Source organism: Theropithecus gelada, chromosome 19, assembly GCF_003255815.1.
Source record: "Theropithecus gelada isolate Dixy chromosome 19, Tgel_1.0, whole genome shotgun sequence".
Classification (NCBI taxonomy): domain Eukaryota; kingdom Metazoa; phylum Chordata; class Mammalia; order Primates; family Cercopithecidae; genus Theropithecus; species Theropithecus gelada.
Genome location: NC_037687.1, coordinates 41,261,938 through 41,279,022, shown reverse-complemented (window position 1 = coordinate 41,279,022; position 17,085 = coordinate 41,261,938). Strand labels below are relative to the sequence as shown.

The 17,085-nt window shown below is 50.0% G+C and overlaps 1 protein-coding gene and 1 non-coding gene across 2 annotated transcripts; both read right to left on the bottom strand.

Moving 5' to 3' along the window:
- Positions 1-1,780: 1,780 nt before the first annotated feature.
- Positions 1,781-1,888, bottom strand: LOC112613636. The gene has a single exon (XR_003116967.1). It is a non-coding gene; the product is annotated as a U6 spliceosomal RNA (small nuclear RNA).
- A 2,811-nt stretch (positions 1,889-4,699) lies between these two features.
- LGALS4 (galectin 4) lies at positions 4,700-15,798 on the bottom strand. Its single transcript, XM_025366832.1, has 10 exons — positions 15,025-15,798; positions 14,614-14,702; positions 11,382-11,586; positions 9,418-9,552; positions 6,853-6,879; positions 6,724-6,762; positions 6,504-6,533; positions 5,348-5,436; positions 5,021-5,186; positions 4,700-4,939 (listed from the first exon to the last, which is right to left on the bottom strand). Exons 1-10 carry the CDS (start codon positions 15,067-15,069, stop codon positions 4,793-4,795), a joined length of 972 nt encoding a protein of 323 aa, XP_025222617.1. The 5' UTR covers positions 15,070-15,798; the 3' UTR covers positions 4,700-4,792.
- Between the last annotated feature and the right edge of the window lie 1,287 nt (positions 15,799-17,085).

Sequence of the window (17,085 nt, the reverse complement as noted above, 5' to 3'; positions counted from 1 at the left end):
GCTACTCAGGAGGCTGAGGCAGGAGAATCACTTGAACCAGCGAGGCAGTGATTGCAGTGAGCCAAGATGGCACCACTGCACTCTGGTCTGGATGATGGAGTGAGACTCTGTCTCAAAACAACAACAACAACAACAACAACAACAACAACAACAACAACAAAACTTTATTAAACTAAACATAGAAGTAGACTATTTCCTCTGTAACTTTGGGTCATCATTCTAAAGACTCTCATATACACGTTATATATGAGAGTATAGAAATACAGATATATGTATATGCCTTTTCTTCTGTTAATCAACCAACCTCATGTCAATAATTCTTCAACAAACCTTTAGGGGGTGAAGAACCTTGGCCTTCTACATAATCCATTGTATGACCATGGTTCGCTTATCCAGTCACTTGTTGATGGGCAAATTTGTTATATTTATTTCCCAATTGTTTTTATATTTTCTATTTCATTGATTTTCACTTATTTATTTGAGTTCCTTCCTTTTGTTTTTTTTGTTGTTGTTGTTGTTCATTTGTTTGTTTTCTGAGATGGAGTCTTGCTCCATCGCCCAGGCTGGAGTGCAGTGGTATAATCTCGACTCACTGCGACCTCTACCTCTTGTGTTCAAGAGACTCTCCTGTCTCAGCCTCCCTAGTAGTTGGGACTACAGGCACCAGCGATCACATCTGGCTAATTTTTGTATTTTTAGTAGAGATGGGGTTTCACCATGTTGGTCAGGCTGGTCTTGAACTCCTGACCTCAGGCAATCCGCCTGCCCCAGCGTCTCAAAGTGCAGGCATTATAGGCATGAGCCACTGCGCCCAGCCCATTTGAGGACTTTCTTTTCTTTTTTTTTTTCTTTTTTTTTTTTTTTTTTTTTAGTGACAGGAACTTGCTCTGTCACCCAGGCTGGAGAGCTGGAGTACAGTAACGCAATCATGGCTTACTGCAGCCTTGAAATCCTAGCCTCAAGCGATCCTCCCCGCCTTGACCTCCCAAAGTGCTCACGCCTGGCCTTTCTTCCTTTCTAATACATGAAGCTATAAATTTCCCTCTAAATACTATGGTTAGCTGGATCTTGTATATCCTTAGATCCTGTGTTTTTATTTTTTATTTTTATCTCAAAATCTTTCCTAAATTCCCTTTTGAGTTTTTCTTTGACACATGGGTCATCTGGAAGTCTGTTTTTTATTTTTTATTTTATTATTATTATTTTTTGAGATGGAGTCTCACTCTGTCGCCCAGGCTGGAGCGCAGTGGCGCGATCTCGGCTCACTGCAACCTCTGCCTCCCGGGTTCAAGTGATTCTCCTGCCGCAGTCTTCCAAGTAGCTGGGGTTACAGGCGCCCGCCACTATGCCCAGCTAATTTTTTGTATTTTTGGTAGAGACTGGGTTTCACCATGTTGGCCAGGCTGATCTAAAAAACTCTTGACCTTGGGCCAGGCGTGGTGGCTCACACCTGTAATCCCAGCACTTTGGGAGGCCGAGGCGGGCGGATCACGAGGTCAGGAGATCGAGACCATCCTGGCTAACATGGTGAAACCCTGTCTCTACTAAAAATATAAAAAATTAGCCAGGCGTGTTGGCAGGTGCCTGTAGTCCCAGCTACTTGGGAGGCTGAGGCAGGAGAAAGGCATGAACCCAGGAGGCGGAGCTTGCAGTGAGCTGATGGGAGACAGCGAGACTCCATCTCAAAAAAAAAAAAAAAACAAAACTCCTGACCTCATGATTCTCCTGCCTCAGCCTCCCAAAGTGTTGGGATTACAGGCGTGGTCACCATGCCTGGCCAAAAAATATGGAATGCTTCATGAATTTGCGTGTCATCCTTGCACAGGTGCCATGCTAATCTTCTCTGTATCATTCCAATTTTTAATATATGTGCTGCCGAAGCGAGCACTATTTCTTTATCTTATTTTAATATTTTGTATTTTTTAAGAAACAGACAGAGTTTTGCTCTGTTGTCCAGGCTACAGTGCAGTGGCGTGATTATGGTTCACGGCGTGTTGAACTCCTGGGTACCAGCCAACGTCCTGCCTCAGCCTCCCTAGCAGCTGGGCCTACAGATGTTTGCTACCACATCTGGCTTACTTTTTAAATTTTTTGTAGAGACAGGGTCTTGCCGTGTTGCCCAGGCTGGTCTTGAACTCCTGGGCTCAAACAGTCTTCCCACCTCGTCTCTTAAAGTGCTGGGATTACAGGCTCATGCCTTTGCACCCAGCCATCATTTTATTTACTTATTCATTCGAAGTAAATTGTAAACATCAGTATTTGTCACCCCTAAACATTTCAGCAAGTATATAATTAGGTAGAGTACAGTATTTGTTTATGATTCTTTCTTTCTGGTAAGCTTTGTGGAAAGATTCTTTGTTTATATCGGTGAAATGCATAAATCTAAAATGTACAGTTGGCTGGGCACAGCGGCTCACACCTGTAATCCCAACACTTTGGGCGGCTAGGGCAGGAGCATTGCTTGAGCCCAGAGATTCCAGACCAGCCTGAGCAACATAAGGAGACCCCGTCTTTACAAATATATATATTTTTAATTAGCTGGGTATGGTGGTGCCCACCCTGGGAGGCTGTGGTGGGAGGATCACTTGAGTCCCAGAGGTTGAGCCTGCAATGAACTGTGATCACACCACTGCACTCCAGCCTGGACAATAGAGTGAGATCCTATCTCAATAAAAACAAAAATAAAAAGAGAATTTAATAAAATAAATAAATTTAAATGTAATAAAACAAAATAAAATATATGAGCCAAGGAGTTCTAACAAATGCACAGAGCTGTGTGACCTAAGGTATGGAACATATCCATCACTCCAGAAAGTTGCTTTAGATATGGGAACATTTCAACTTAGTTTGAGTCATGCTTATAACCGGTTTTACAGCATTTTATCCAATTAATAATATAGAAGGTTTAATTCATCACTTTGTGGTTTGTCCTGAAGCTTGCTAACCCATTACATCTGAAAGCCAACCCAGCTCATTTGAAAGTGGGTGAGTCAGTGAATGGTGAATAAGTAAACACAAGAGTGAATAAAGAATAGAGGGATGAATGAAAAGGTAAATAAATCAGTGGGATGCAGTGGCTCACGCCTGTAATCCCAACACTTTGGGAGGCCGAAGTGGGCAGATCACGAGGTCAAGAGATCGAGACCATCCTGGCCAACATGGTGAAACCCTGTTTCTACTAAAAATACAAACATTAGCTGGGCATGGTGGCACACACCTGTAGCCCCAGCTACTCAGGAGGCTGAGGCAGAAGAATCGCTTGAACTCAGGAGACAGAGGTTGCAGTGAGCCGAGATCACACTACTGCCTCCAGCCTAGGAAACAGAGCGAGACGCCTTCTTAAAAAAAAAAAAAAAAAAAATCAATGAATGGGCCAGGCACAGTGGCTCATGCCTGTAATCCCAGCACTTTGGGAGGCCGAGGCAGGTGCACCACCTGAGGTCAGGAGTTCAAGACCAGCCTGGCCAATATGGCAAAACCTTGTCTCTACTAAAAATACAAAAATTAGCCGGGTGTGGTGGCAGGTGCCTGTAATTCCAGCTACTTGAGAGGCTGAGGCAGGAGAATTGCTTGAACCGGGGAGGTGGAGGTTGCAGTGACCTGAGACTACACCATTGCACTCCAGCCTAGGCGACAAGAGCAAAACTCTGTCTCAAAAAATAAACAAATAAAAATAAAAACAAAACAAGAAATCAATGAATGATGAAATCAGCAAAAGAGTGATTTGATGAATGCATGGTTGGGTGGATAGATGGAGAGATGAAAAGATAGATGAATGGATAACTTTCCAGCTTGAGTTGGAAAAGGGTAAAAAAATAGATAATGAAGAGATGAATGGATATTTGGATAGAAAGAGATGGAAAAGTGATGAATGGCTGAATGGAGGGATGAATGGGCATATGGAGGACAAATGGATGAGTGTGATGAAAGCAGAGAATTACATGGACAAATAGAGGGATGAAGAAATGAATGGATGGACGTAAGTTAGATGTAAGGATGGCTGAATGAATAGACAGATGGACTGGTAGATGGTTAGATGTTTGGATGGATGGAGAGGATGACGGATGGTTAGATGCATGGGTGATGGATAAAGTGTCGAATGAAAGAATGGTTGGATGTTTGGATGAGTGGGTGAACATATGGTTGATTGGATGTTTGGAGAGATTGACCATGAGATGATGAGTGCAGAGGTAAATGGATGGGTGGATGGGTAGGTGGATAAAAGATTGGATGAAAGATGGTTGAACCATCTGATCAATGGATGGATTGATGAGGTCTAGATGTTGGATGTTTGATTGATGGATGGTTGGATGGACTTTTGGTTGGATACATGAGTGGAGAGATGGATGCATGGATGTATGGAACGAGAGGCTGTATAGTGGTTAGGTGTGCATATCCTTGGGAGTCAGACCAGCTGGATTTGAATCCTCCTTCTGCCATTTATGCACTGTATAATTTGGGCAATTTGTTTCATTTTCCTTTGTTTCCTCATCTGTTACAGAGGGATGATAATAATTGTTTCTACCTCTTGGGGTTGCTGTGAGAAATGAATGAGCCCTAAATCAGTGCTTGGGGCATAACCAGGTTTATGATGATGGGAGGATGGATGGTCAGATGACTGGATGGATGAAGGAGAGATGAAGTGCATGACTGAATGAAGGAAGGGAAGAGTAGTGGGGGAGCAGATGGAGACACACACTCATGAGACACCCTCAGACATTTTATTAGGGGCTTAGAAAGGAGTCCTAGGGGATCATTCTATTTTCCCATGAGTTATGGCCCCAGGAATAGATTAGATCTGGACATAGGACAAGGTAACATCACCCTGGATTTCCACCGTGTCTACCCTCTGAAAGGCCAAGAAGCGATGGGCGAAGTCAAAGAGGTGCTGGCCATTGGCGAAAACCTTGAAGCGATCCAAGCCACAGCGAATGGACAGCTGCAGGGAGAGTGGGGGGCGTGAGGCCAGGGCCAGGACCAAGGCCCTGGAAGGAAGTGGGAAAAGAGAACCCAGACTCACATCAAAGAACTGTCCGGGACCAAATGGGTTATGCGTGATCTTCCTCTCCTCGGATCCCCACGAGCCTTTCAGAAGGCTGTTCCGGACCACGGTACCGTCGCCCATGCGGGGATTAATGTGCAAAGCTATGTCCCCCGTGGAGCCCACCTTGAAGTTGATGGCAAAGCTGGGGACAGAGAGGGAGCAGGGAGTCAGATGGAGTCCAATGGGGAGGGGCCTGTGGGCTGGACCTCTGAGTCCCCAAAGGAGGAGGGGACAGAGGGTCTAGACTGTTGGGTCTGAGGAGGGAGGAGGGGGCTGGGGGTTCCCACCTAGTCTACGTTATACCTCTTGCCTGTGGGGGGCACATAGCCCTTGATGATGATGGTTCTTCGAGCCGTGAGCCCTCCTTGCAGCCTCCCGAAATATGGCACAGGCTGTAGGAAGAGAATGGGGGGGTCCCATTCCCTCTCAGCTTAGCAGAGCCAGATGTGGGAAGAAATTTTATTTTTCTTTTCTTTTCTTTCCTTTCTTTTTTTCTTATAAGAGATGGGGTCTCACTCTGTCACCCAGGCTGGAGTGCAGTGGCATTATCAAGTCTCACTGCAGCCTCGAACTGCTGGGCTCAAGCAATCCTCCCATCTCAGCCTCCCGAAGTGCTGGAATTACAGGCATGAGCCACCACGCCCAGCCTTGCAGGAACAAATTTTGTTTTCTTTTAGGCAGAGTCTCCCTCTGTTGCCCAGGCTGCAGTGGCACAATCTCAGCTAACTGCAACCTCTGCCTCCCGGGTTCAAGCAATTCTCCTGCCTCAGCCTCCCGAGTAGCTGGGATTACAGGCGTGTGCCACCACACCTGGCTAACTTTTGTCATTTTAGTAGAGATGGGGATTCACCATGTTGACCAGGCTGGTCTGGACCTCCTGACATCAAGTGATCCACCTGCCTTGGCCTCCCAAAGGGCTGGGATTACAGGCATGAGCCATACAAATTTTCTTCTTTTTTTTTTTTTTTTTGAGACAGAGTCTTGCTCTGTCACCAGGCTGGAGTGCTGTGGCACAATCCTGGCTCAATGCCACCTCCGATTTCCTGGTTCAAGTGATTCTCCTGCCTCAGCCTCCTGAGTAGCTGGGATTACAGGCGCCCGCCACCACGTCCAGCTACTTTTTGTATTTTTAGTAGAGACGGAGTTTCACTATGTTGGCCAGGATGGTCTCGCTCTCCTGACCTCGTGATCCGCCCGCCTCGGCCTCCCAAAGTGCTGGGATTACAGGCGTAAGCCACCATTCCTGGCCCAAGAACAAATTTTCTGAGAGGCCCTACTCCTCCTGGAAAACATCCCCAACCCCTTCCGCTCCCTAAACCTGACCACCAACTCTATCTACCGTCTCCCCACCTCCCACCCCAAACACCCTCAGCCCACTCTCTTTCTGGCTATCTCAGGTTCCCCGGGGATCCGTGCCAACCCCCCCCGACCATCCATCTCTGTTTCCCCTAAGCCATACCGGGTTGAAGGTTGGGGGTCCTTCCATTGTCTGTGAAGTGAGGAAGAAGCGATATTATTCTCCAAGAGTCAACAGATATCTACGACACACCCATTAGACTCCGGCGTTTCTCTAGGTGCTGGGTTAGTACACCTGGGGCTGCAACCCCTCTTAGCTTCCCCCACCCCAATTCTCACCGTTCCCACTCCCCACCCGGGGGCATCTCAGCCCTCCCACTCACGGGCAGGCTGTTCAGCTGTTGATGGCAATGTCCGGGACCCTGAACGATGGACAGAAGGCGGGAAGGGTGAGAGGGGCTGAGGGACCCCCACTAAGGGGGGAAGACCCTCACCCGTCAGCAAGTACTTACAGGGTAAGATGGCATCATTGGGGGTCCCTGTGGGCACAGAAAGAGAAAGCGGTTATGAGAGGGTCCCCACATTTGGGACTGAAAGATGTCGAGGGTGCCTGCCCTGGGGTGGCCCACCACCACCACCACTGTGCCAGGGAACTCTGGCATCAAAGGGTGGCACCCCAATCACAGATTCATGGAGAGGGGCACCCCATGTTGAGGGATTGCTGATGCCCAGTGAGTCACCCCAAAGTTGTAGGGCAATGCCTGGTCCATTCCGTTCTCTGTACCCTTCCCCATGCTGTTCTCCTGCCGTCCCGGGGCCCTCACTCGCTGACCTTCATCTCAGTTTCCGCCTCTGTCTCTGTGTTTCTGTCTCTCTCTCTCTGTCTTGGCCACACCTCAGCGCAGGGGCTTCCTTCTGCCTAACACCTTTATTTATTTTATTTTATTTATTTATTTATTTGAGATGGAATTTTGCTCTCGTTGCCCAGGCTGCAGTGCACAATCTCGGCTCACCTCAACCTCTGCCTTCCGGGTTCAAGCGATTCTCCTTCCTTAGCCTCCCAAGTAGCTGGGATTACAAGCATGCGCCACCACGCCCGGCTAATTTTGTATTTTTAGTAGAGACAGGGTTTCTCCATGTTGGTCAGGCTGGTCTCAAACTCCCGACCTCAGGTGATCCGCTCGCCTCAGCCTCCCAAGTCTAACACCTTTAACTTTTACTCTCTGTCTCTCCCTTTCTGTTTCCTCGTCTTTTCTCCTCCTTGTAATCAACTCCTTTCTGTCTTGACTTCTATTCTCAGCCAGCTATCCCAAAAACCCTTTAAAAGTAGCTTTATATAGCCGGGTGTGGTGGCAGGTGTCTGTAATCCCAGCTACTTGGGAAGCTGAGGAAGGAGAATTGCTTAAACCTGGGAGGCGGAGGGTACAGTGAGCTGAGATTGTGCCACTGCACTCCAACCTGGGCCACAGAGCAAGACTCCATCTCAAAAAAAAAAAAAAAGTAGCTTTATATGCCAGGCACTGTGTCTCACGCCTGTAATCACAGGACTTTGGGAGGCTAAGGTGGGTGGATCACCTGAGGCCAGGAGTTAGAGACCAACCTGGACAACATCGGGAGATTCCTCCCCTCTGTCTTTACAAAAAATTTAAAGATTAGCTGGGGATGGCGGCGTGTGCCTGTAGTCCCAGCTACTCAGGAGGCTGAGGTGGGAGGATCACTTGAACCCAGGAAGTTAAGAATGCAGTGAGCTGTGATTGCACCACCATACTCCAGCCTGGGTGACAGGGCCAGACCCTGCCTCAATAATAATAATAAATTAAATAAAATTGAGAAACTCAATTTAATTGCTTGTTATTTATTTTTAATGATGGTGTTAAGCAACCTCTTGGGAATTCATTCACTATCGTGTGTTCTTTTCCCTTCCTTATCCTCACTTCCTGACTCACCTTACACACTTCCTCCTACACCAGGAAGCCCTGCCTTCCTGACCCATGGCTAGTCAAGCCCTTCCTTCAGGCTCCCAAAACCTCCTGCATACTCCACATCCCAGCCCCGACGCCTCTGCCTGTGCCCTCCCTACCACAGCCCTGACCATTTCTGATGCCATGTCTGTGAGCCCGGTGAGGTCAGGGCCCAGAGATATCTCAGTCATTCCCGTCTCCAGCCCTGCCTAGCCCAGGGCCTGACCCCTCTGCCTGCCCCCACCCACCCCCTATCCTGGCCCTGATCCCTCTGCCTGGGACCCAACCCAACTGCAACCCTTCAGCCTGGGCCTCCCCTTCCTGGCCCTGATCCCTTGCAGTGATGGGTCTGTCTTCCCAGTGGGCTCCCTTGATCATCACTGGGCTCTTGGCATCACTCAGCAGAGGGAGATGCTTGGGAAATAAATGAATGTGGAACCCGGCTGGGCACCATGGCTCAGCACTCTGGGAGTAATCCCAGCACTCTGGGAGACTGTAGCCAGTGGATCACTTGAGGCCAGGAGTTCAAGACCAGCCTGGCCAACATGGTGAAACCCCATCTCTACTAAAAATACAAAAATCAGCTGGATGTGATGGTGGGTGCCCATAATCCCAGTTACTTGGGAGGCTGAGGCAGGAGAATTGCTTAAACCTGGGAGGCGGAGAGTGCAGTGAGCCAGAATCACGCCACTGTACTCCAGCCTGGGCGACGGAGCAAGACTTCATCTCAAAAAGAAAAAATAGGCCAGGCCCGGTGGCTCACGCCTGTAATCCCAGCACTTTGGGAGGTTGAGGCGGGCAGATCACAAGGTCAGGAGATCGAGACCATCCTGGCTAACACGGTGAAACCCCGTCTCTACTAAAATATAAAAAAATTAGCCGGGTGTGGTGGCGGGCACCTGTAGTCCCAGCTACTCAGGAGGCTGAGGCAGGAGAATGGCGTGAATCCGGGAGGTGGAGCTTGCAGTGAGCCAAGATTGCACCGCTGCACTCCAGCCTGGGCGACAGAGTGAGACTCAGTCTCAAAAAAAAAAAAAAAAAAAAGAAAGAAAGAAAAATGAATGTGGAACTGAATTTAGAAAGGAAGGACACAAGAAGGGATGGGACCCCTCACACCTGGGGCGGGGGGAGCTGGCCTCCGATGAAGTTGATTGATTGAAGTTGCAGATCCCCATCCACTTGCAGGTGGGTGACCATCTGCAGGGGAAGCCGGTGCCCATACTCATAGAAGGAATTTCCATTTACCACCACCTGGAGGGCAGAGATGGGAGGTCAGGAGTCAGCACCCATGATCCTGGGAAGGTAGAAACAGGAAGCAGGGGCATGGTGCCATGGCTCATACCTCTAATCCCAGCACTTTGGGAGGCTGAGGTGGGCGGATCATTTGAGATCAGGAGTTCGAGACTAGCCTGGCCAACATAGTGAAACCCCGCCTCTACTAAAAATACAAAAATTAGCCCGGCGTGGTGGCATGCACCTGCAATCCCAGCTACTCGGGAGGCTGAGGCAAGAGAATCGCCTGAACCCGGGAGGTGGAGGTTGCAGTGAGCCAAGATCACGCTGCTGTACTCCAGCCTGGGCGACAGAGCAAGACTCTGTCTAAAAAAAAAAAAAAAAAAAAAAAAAAAAAAAGCAGGGAACAGGGATCTTTTTCATTGGGAGTCGAAAGTCTTGGGGATGAGCTGGGACAGCCTCAGCATCAGGAACCCTGGAGTCCACAGCTCAGAGGCCAAGCTAGGGTCAAAAGTCAGCTCACTGGCCAGGCGCGGAGGCTCATGCCTGTAATCCCAGCACTTTAGGAGGCCAAGGTGGGGGGATCATTTGAGATCAAGAGTTTGAGACCAGCTTGAGCAACATAGCAAGACCCTGTCTTTACAACATAGCAAGACCCTGTCTTTATAAAAACATACAAAAATTAGCCAGCCGTGGTGGTGTGCACCTGGAGTCCCAGCTACTCTGGAGGCTGATGCGAGAGAGTCACCAGATCCTGGGGAGGTTGAGGGTATAGTGAGCTGTTTGCATCACTGCACTCCAGCCTGGGCAACAGAGCGAGACCCAGTCTCAAGAGAAAAAAAAAAGTACATGGTTTGCAAAAAACACAAACTGGTAGGAGGAAATACACATGAAATGTATTACAAGGCTCTCAGCAGTAGGGTAAAGGGACTAAGGGAAAGAGCTAAAAGAGGATTTTTAAAAATAGGCAGGAAAGAAGGAAAAGAAAAGAAAGAAGTTGACATAAAAAGTGGGGATGGGAGGCCGGGCGCGGTGGCTCAAGCCTGTAATCCCAGCACTTTGGGAGGCCGAGACGGGCGGATCACAAGGTCAGGAGATCGAGACCATCCTGGCGAACCCGGTGAAACCCTGTCTCTACTAAAAAATACAAAAAACTAGCCGGGCGAGGTGGCGGGCGCCTGTAGTCCCAGCTACTCGGGAGGCTGAGGCAGGAGAATGGCGTGAACCCGGGAGGCGGAGCTTGCAGTGGCCAGATCTCAGCTCACTGCAAGCCCGGGCGGGCGAGCGAGAAACCCGCTCCTAAAAAAAAAAAAAAAAAAAAAAAGTGGGGATGGAACAAGGAAAGAAGGGAAGGAGGGAGGGAGAGAGAAGGAAGAAGAGAGGAGGGAAGGGGGAAGGAAGGAGGGAAGGAAAGAGGAGAGAACGGAGAAACAGGAAGGAAAAAGAGGAAAAAGAAGGAAGAGGCCGGGCACGGTAGCTCATGCCTGTAATTCCAGCACTTTGGGAGGCCGAGGCGGGCAGACCACCGAGGCCAGCCTGGGCAACATGATGAAACCCTGTCTCTACTAAAAATACAAAAATTAGTTGAGCGTGGTGGCACGTGCCTGTAGTCCCAGCTACTCGGGAGGCTGAGGCAGGAGAATCTCTTGAACCCAGGAGGTGGAGGTTGCAGTAAGCTGAGATCGTGCTACTGCATTCCAGCCTGGGCAACAGGGTGAGACTCTATCTCAAAAAAAAAAAAAAAAAAAAAAGAGAGAAAGAAAACGAAGGAAGGAGGGAAGGAAGGAAGGAGCCGAGATGGCGCCACTGCACTCCAGCTCAGGAAACAAGAGAGAAAGCATGCAAACCTTGTAGTGCTCAGCCAGGACTAGGAAGACCAGCTCGAAGGCAGCGCCCTTTTTGAAGGGCATGCTTCTCTTCCTCTCTTCGCTGCCCCACTTCCCGCCCTGCAGGGTGTTGAAGACCACCTTGTCCCAGCCGTCAAACCGCGGATTGAAGTGGAAGGCGATGTCTGCGCCCGGGTCCTGTCCCACCGCAAAGTTCACGAAGAATCTGGCAGGACATGAAGGGCTCGTTCCCCTGGTGCCACCTCCCGGTGCCTGGGGGCCCCCTCTAGGAAGCCCTCTCCCCGCCGCCCTGTCCCAGGGCTCCCTGGTCCGGACCTCAGCACCTGCTCTGAGGGGCGACCTTGGCACTGTGGGCCATGGTGTGGAGGGGGCGTGAATTCTGAGGGGGGCAGATTCCCACCACCACCACACCTTCGCTCACAGCCTTTCCTTCTTTTTTTTTTTTTTTTTTTTTTTGAGATGGAGTCTTGCTCTGTCACCCAGGCTGGAGTTGGAGTGTCACAATCTCAGCTCACTGCAACCTCCACCTCCCGGATTCCAGTGATTCTCCTGCCTCAGCCTCCCAAGTAGCTGGGATTATAGGTGTGCACCACGACATCCAGCTAATTTTTGTATGTTTAGTAGAGATGGGGTTTCACCATATTGGCCAGGCAGGTCTCGAACTCCTGACCTCAGGTGATCCACCTGCCTCGGCTTCCCAAAGTGCTGGGATTACAGGTGTGAGCCACCGTGCCTGACCTTTGTTTTCTTTTTTTGAGACAGGGACTCACGGTCTCGCCCTGTCCTCCAGGCTGGAGTGCAGTGGCCACGATGGCAGCTCACTGCAGCCTCAACCTCCTGGGTCAACTGATTTTCCTGCATCAACCTCCCTAGTAACTGGGACTACAGGCTCATGCCACTATGCCTGGCTTTTTTTTTTTTTTTGTAGAGATGGGGTCTCACTATGTTGCCCAGGCTGGTCTCAAACTCCTGGGCTCAAGCAATCCTACCACCTCGGCCTCCCAAAGTGCTGGGATTACAGGTGTGAGTTGCTGTACCCAGCCCACCTTGCCTTCTTAGACCACCTCCTCCAGCCTCTTTCCAACTTCCAGTTATGACTGCTACGAGTCTGCCACGGGCCAGGCTCTGTCCTATGCATTTTGGGTCTCCCTGCTCCGCTCCTGGCCCTGAAGATCATTTCCCTGATGCAGCCAGAGGGCCCCTGTGAACACCCATGCCGCATCACTTTCTGCACCCCTGGGCACACCAGCATCCTTGAAATTGCTCTCCAGGGCAGGCACACACCTGTCTCAGGGCCTTTGCACTGGCTCTTCCCTCTGCCTGGACGGCCCTTCCCTCAGCTGTCCCCGGGGATCCCTCTCTCCTTCTGTTCTTTGCTGAAATGTTTCCTTCCCAGGCAGACCTTCTCTGGCCGCCTTTTTAGTTTTTTTGAGACAGTCTATCTTTGTCACCCAGGCTGGAGTGCAGTGAAGTGATCTCAGCTCACTGCAACCTCTGCCTTCAGGGCTCAAGTGATTCTCCCACATCAGGCTCCCAAGTAGCTGGGATTATAGGCACCTGTTACCAGGCCTGGCTAATTTTGTATTTTTAGTAGAGATGAGATCTTGCCGTTTTGGCCAGGCTGGTATCCAACTCCTGACGTCAGGTGATCAGCCTGGCTTAGCCACCCAAAGTGCTGGGATTACAGGTGTGAGCCACAGCGCCTGGCCTGGACTTTTTTTTTTTTTTTTTCCCTACTAGGATGTCAGCTCCACGAGGGCAGGGGTCTCTGTCCTGTTCACTCCTCCATCCCTAGTGTCAGGACACAGAGTGGGCACTCACTGAAGAAGTAACAATAAATAAATAAACAACAGGCTGGGTAGAGTGGCTCACACCAGTGCCTGATCCTCCCAGCACTTTAGGAGGCCGAGGCTAGAGGGTCGCTTGAGCCCAGGAGTTCAAGACCAGCCTGGGCAACATAACAAGACTTTGTCTCTACAAAACAAATAATAATAATAAATAAAAATTAAAGCCGGGCGCAGTGGCTCACGCCTATAATCCCAGCACTGGGAGGCCGAGGCAGGCGAATCACCTGAGGTCAGGAGTTCGTGACCAGCCTGACCAATATGGAGAAGCCCCATCTCTACTGAAAAATACAAAATTAGCTGGGCGTGGTGGCGCATGCCTGTAATCCCAGCTACCGGGGAGGCTGAGGCAGGAGAATCACTTGAAACTGGCAGGTGGAGGTTGCATTGAGCAGAGATCGCGCCATTGCACTCCAGCCTGGGCAACAAGAACGAAACTCCGTCTCAAAAACAAAAAAGTTAAATATTAAATTAGCTGGGCGTGGTGGCGCATGTCTGTAGTCCCATCTGCTTGGGAAGATGAGGTGGGAGGATCCCTTGAGCCCAGGAGTTGGAGGCTGAAGTGAGCTATATTGTGCTACTGCACTGCAGCCTGGGCAACACAGCAAGACCCTATCTCTAAGGGAAAAAAAAAGTCATATGAGGCCAATTATTGCCACCGTGTTAAGGCCCTTTATAAAAAGCTAAGACTGGGCCAGGCACAGTGGCTCACGCCTGTAATCCCAGCACTTTGGGAGGCTGAGATGGGCAGATCACTTGAAGTCAGGAGTTTGAGACTAGCCTGGCCAACATGGTGAAACCCCGTCTCTACTAAAAATACAAACATTAGCCAGTATGCTGGCACGGGCCTGTAATCCCAGCTACTCGAGAGGCTGAGGCAGGAGAATCGCTTGAACCTGGGAGACAGAGGTTGTAGTGAGCCGAGATCATGCCATTGCACTCCAGCCTGGGCGACAAGAGCAAAACTCCATCTCAAAAAAAAAAAAAAAAGAAGAAGAAAAGAAAAAAAAGAAAAGAAAGTGAAGTACAGAGAGTTATAGTCACTTTCACCCTTTCACCAACATAGAGCTGGGGAGTGGCAGAGCTGGGATTTTAACTTGGGGACCCAGCCCTGAGCCTGTGATCTCAAGTCCTGCCATCACACCCATCAGCTTCAGTCTAATGTCCAACTCAGGGGCTGCCTCTCAAGGTGAGCCCTCCCTGAACCTTCTGGCCCCCACATACCCACTCCTGATCTGCCCCAGGCTCGTCTCTGGCTATTGGGTGGGGCAGCAAAAGAGTCCCCTCCTCACCAAGGTGGGGTAAGGCAGAAAGCCCCCAACAGCCAGGCCCAGAGCACTCTGTGGGAAGTCCCCTGCCAGCCTGGCCTGGCTTGGGGAGGGTCTTACCTCCTCATGTGCTCGTTGGCTACTCCTTGGATGTAAACAGACATTCCCACGCTGAGCCCGCCCGGGATGGGCTTGTAGTAAGGCAGTGTCTGGAGAATAGGCCTGGTGAGGGGACTCACAAGCCATCTGCCTGTTGCAGACTTTACCCCTCCCGGAAAAGCCCCCCAGTCCCTTAAGCAGGGGAGAGGAAACCACGGGTGAGGACCAGGTTGAAGATGACGAGGGCCGACAGTTAGACGTGGACACAGACAGCCTGAGGTCAGGGTAGGAGTAAATTGAGGGTCTGGGTCGGCTTTGGGTAAATCAAACCACAGAGTTAGATGGGGCCCCCCAGGATCAGGGGAGGGAAAATTGGTGTGAGGGCTTATGGACGGAGCTGCGAGCAGGGTGGGGCCTGAGTCGGCGTCTCACCGGGTTGTAGGTGGGCTGGTAGCCCGGTGCAGGGACATAGGCCATCGCTCGAGGTTGCGCTAGTGGCTGGTCCTGTGAGAAGAGCTGCAGAAGTGGGAGATGGTGGCGGATGGCAGGCGGTAGTGGCTCTTATACCCAGGGTAAGGGCGTGGCTGGCAGGGGAGGATCCATAGGGCTCGTCTTCTGGGACTGTCAGGCTGTCGGCTTCTCCTAGAGCGCACCCCAGTCTCCCTTCCCTTGCCAGCTTCCCTGGTGACCAGCCAGGACCCAAATCACCTGGGTCCCCTCCCCTAGGCCCTCCTGCAAAGAGGAAGTGCTGATGAACTTCGGCCCTGCCAGGGCCTTATCAGAGTCCATAAAACCCTGCCCAGAATTCTGTTGGCAGAGGGAGGGTAAGAACAGGCAGGGCAGGGCAGGGCTGCAGGAATGACCCAGGACAGGTGGGCAGCGGAGGAGGAGAACTCAGAGGAACTGCAAATTCCTGCCTCTCCCAGCAACTGTGAAGGGACCTACATTGATTACGTGCCCACCACACGGCTTTACCACGTATGTTGTAGTGTAGTGAGAGTGGTTTAGATTACTAGTGTGTGGAGCCAGAGGTTCTGGGTTCAAATCCTGCCTTTGCCACTTCTCAGCTGTCTGATCCTGGGTCAGTGCCTTACCCTCAATTTGCCCATATGCTTATCTGTAAAATGGGGATAGTAGTAGTATCAGCTGGGTGCAGTGGCTCATGCCTGTAATCCCAGCACTTTGGTTGGCTGAGGTGGGTGGATCATCTGATGTCAGGAGACCAGCCTGGTGAAATTCCAGTCTCTACTAAAAATACAAAAATTAGCCAGGCATGGTGGCGGGCGCCTATGATCCCAGCTATTTGGAGGCTGAGGCAGGAGAATCGCTTGAACCTGATGGTGGAGATTGCAGTGAGCCGAGATCATGCCACTGCACTCCAGCCTAGGTGACAGAGGGACACTGTATCGAAAAAAAAAAAAAAAAATTATAACAGAGGAAACAAGCATTGAATAGCTATCAAAATATTTTAAACATGAATTTGTGATCCAGTAACGCCTGTATGTCGTTAATCTACCAAATAAGAAGATCTAGCAGTGGGTCCAACAGTTACTCAAAAAAAAAAAAAAAAAAGAGTAGTATCAACATTGGGCTGGGTGTGGTGGCTCGTGCCTACAATCCCAGCACTTTGGGAAGTTGAAGCAGGACTGCTTGAGCCCAGGAGTCCAAGACCAGTCTGGGAAATATAGCGAGACCCCATGTCTAAAAAATAAAAATAAAAATTAGCTGGACACGGTAGCACACAGCTGTATGCCTAGCTACTCAGGAGGCTGAGGCAGGAGGATCGCTTGAACCCAGGAGTTCAAGGTTACAGCGAGCTATGATCATGCCACTGCACTCGAGCCTGGGTGATGGACTAAGACTCTGTCTCTAAAACTAACAACAATAATAGTCATATTAAAAATCATAATAGTATCAACTTCATAGAGTCCTTGATCATTAAGATAATAAATGCTCAGACCAGGACTTGCCATATAGAAGTCATTACATTAATGCTTGGTCTCTTGCAGTCATTCCAAACGTAAATCCAGAAGATTGGGAAGATATACGGATAAAAAGCCCTGAAGTTTTTGTTTGTTTGTTTTGTTTGTTCATTTTTGAGACAGAGTCTTGCTCTATCACCCAGGCTGCTGCGCCGTGGCACCATCCCGGTTCACTGCAACCTCTGCCTTCCGGGTTCAAGCGAGTCTCCTGCCTCAGCCTCCTGAAGAGTTGAGATTACAGGCATGCCCCACATCTGGCTAATTTTTGTATTTTTAGTAGAGACCAGGTTTTCCCATGTTGGCCAGGCTGGTCTCAAACTGCTGACTACAAGTGATCAGCCTGCCTCAGCCTCCCAAAGGGCTGGAATTACAGGCATGAGCCACTGCACCCGGCCAGAAACCCCAAAGTTGTTTGTCGTTTTTTTGTTTTTTTGAGACAGTCTCGCTCTGTCGCCCAGGCTGGAGTGCAGCAGCATGATCTCGGCTCGCTGTAACCTCACCTCCCAGGTTC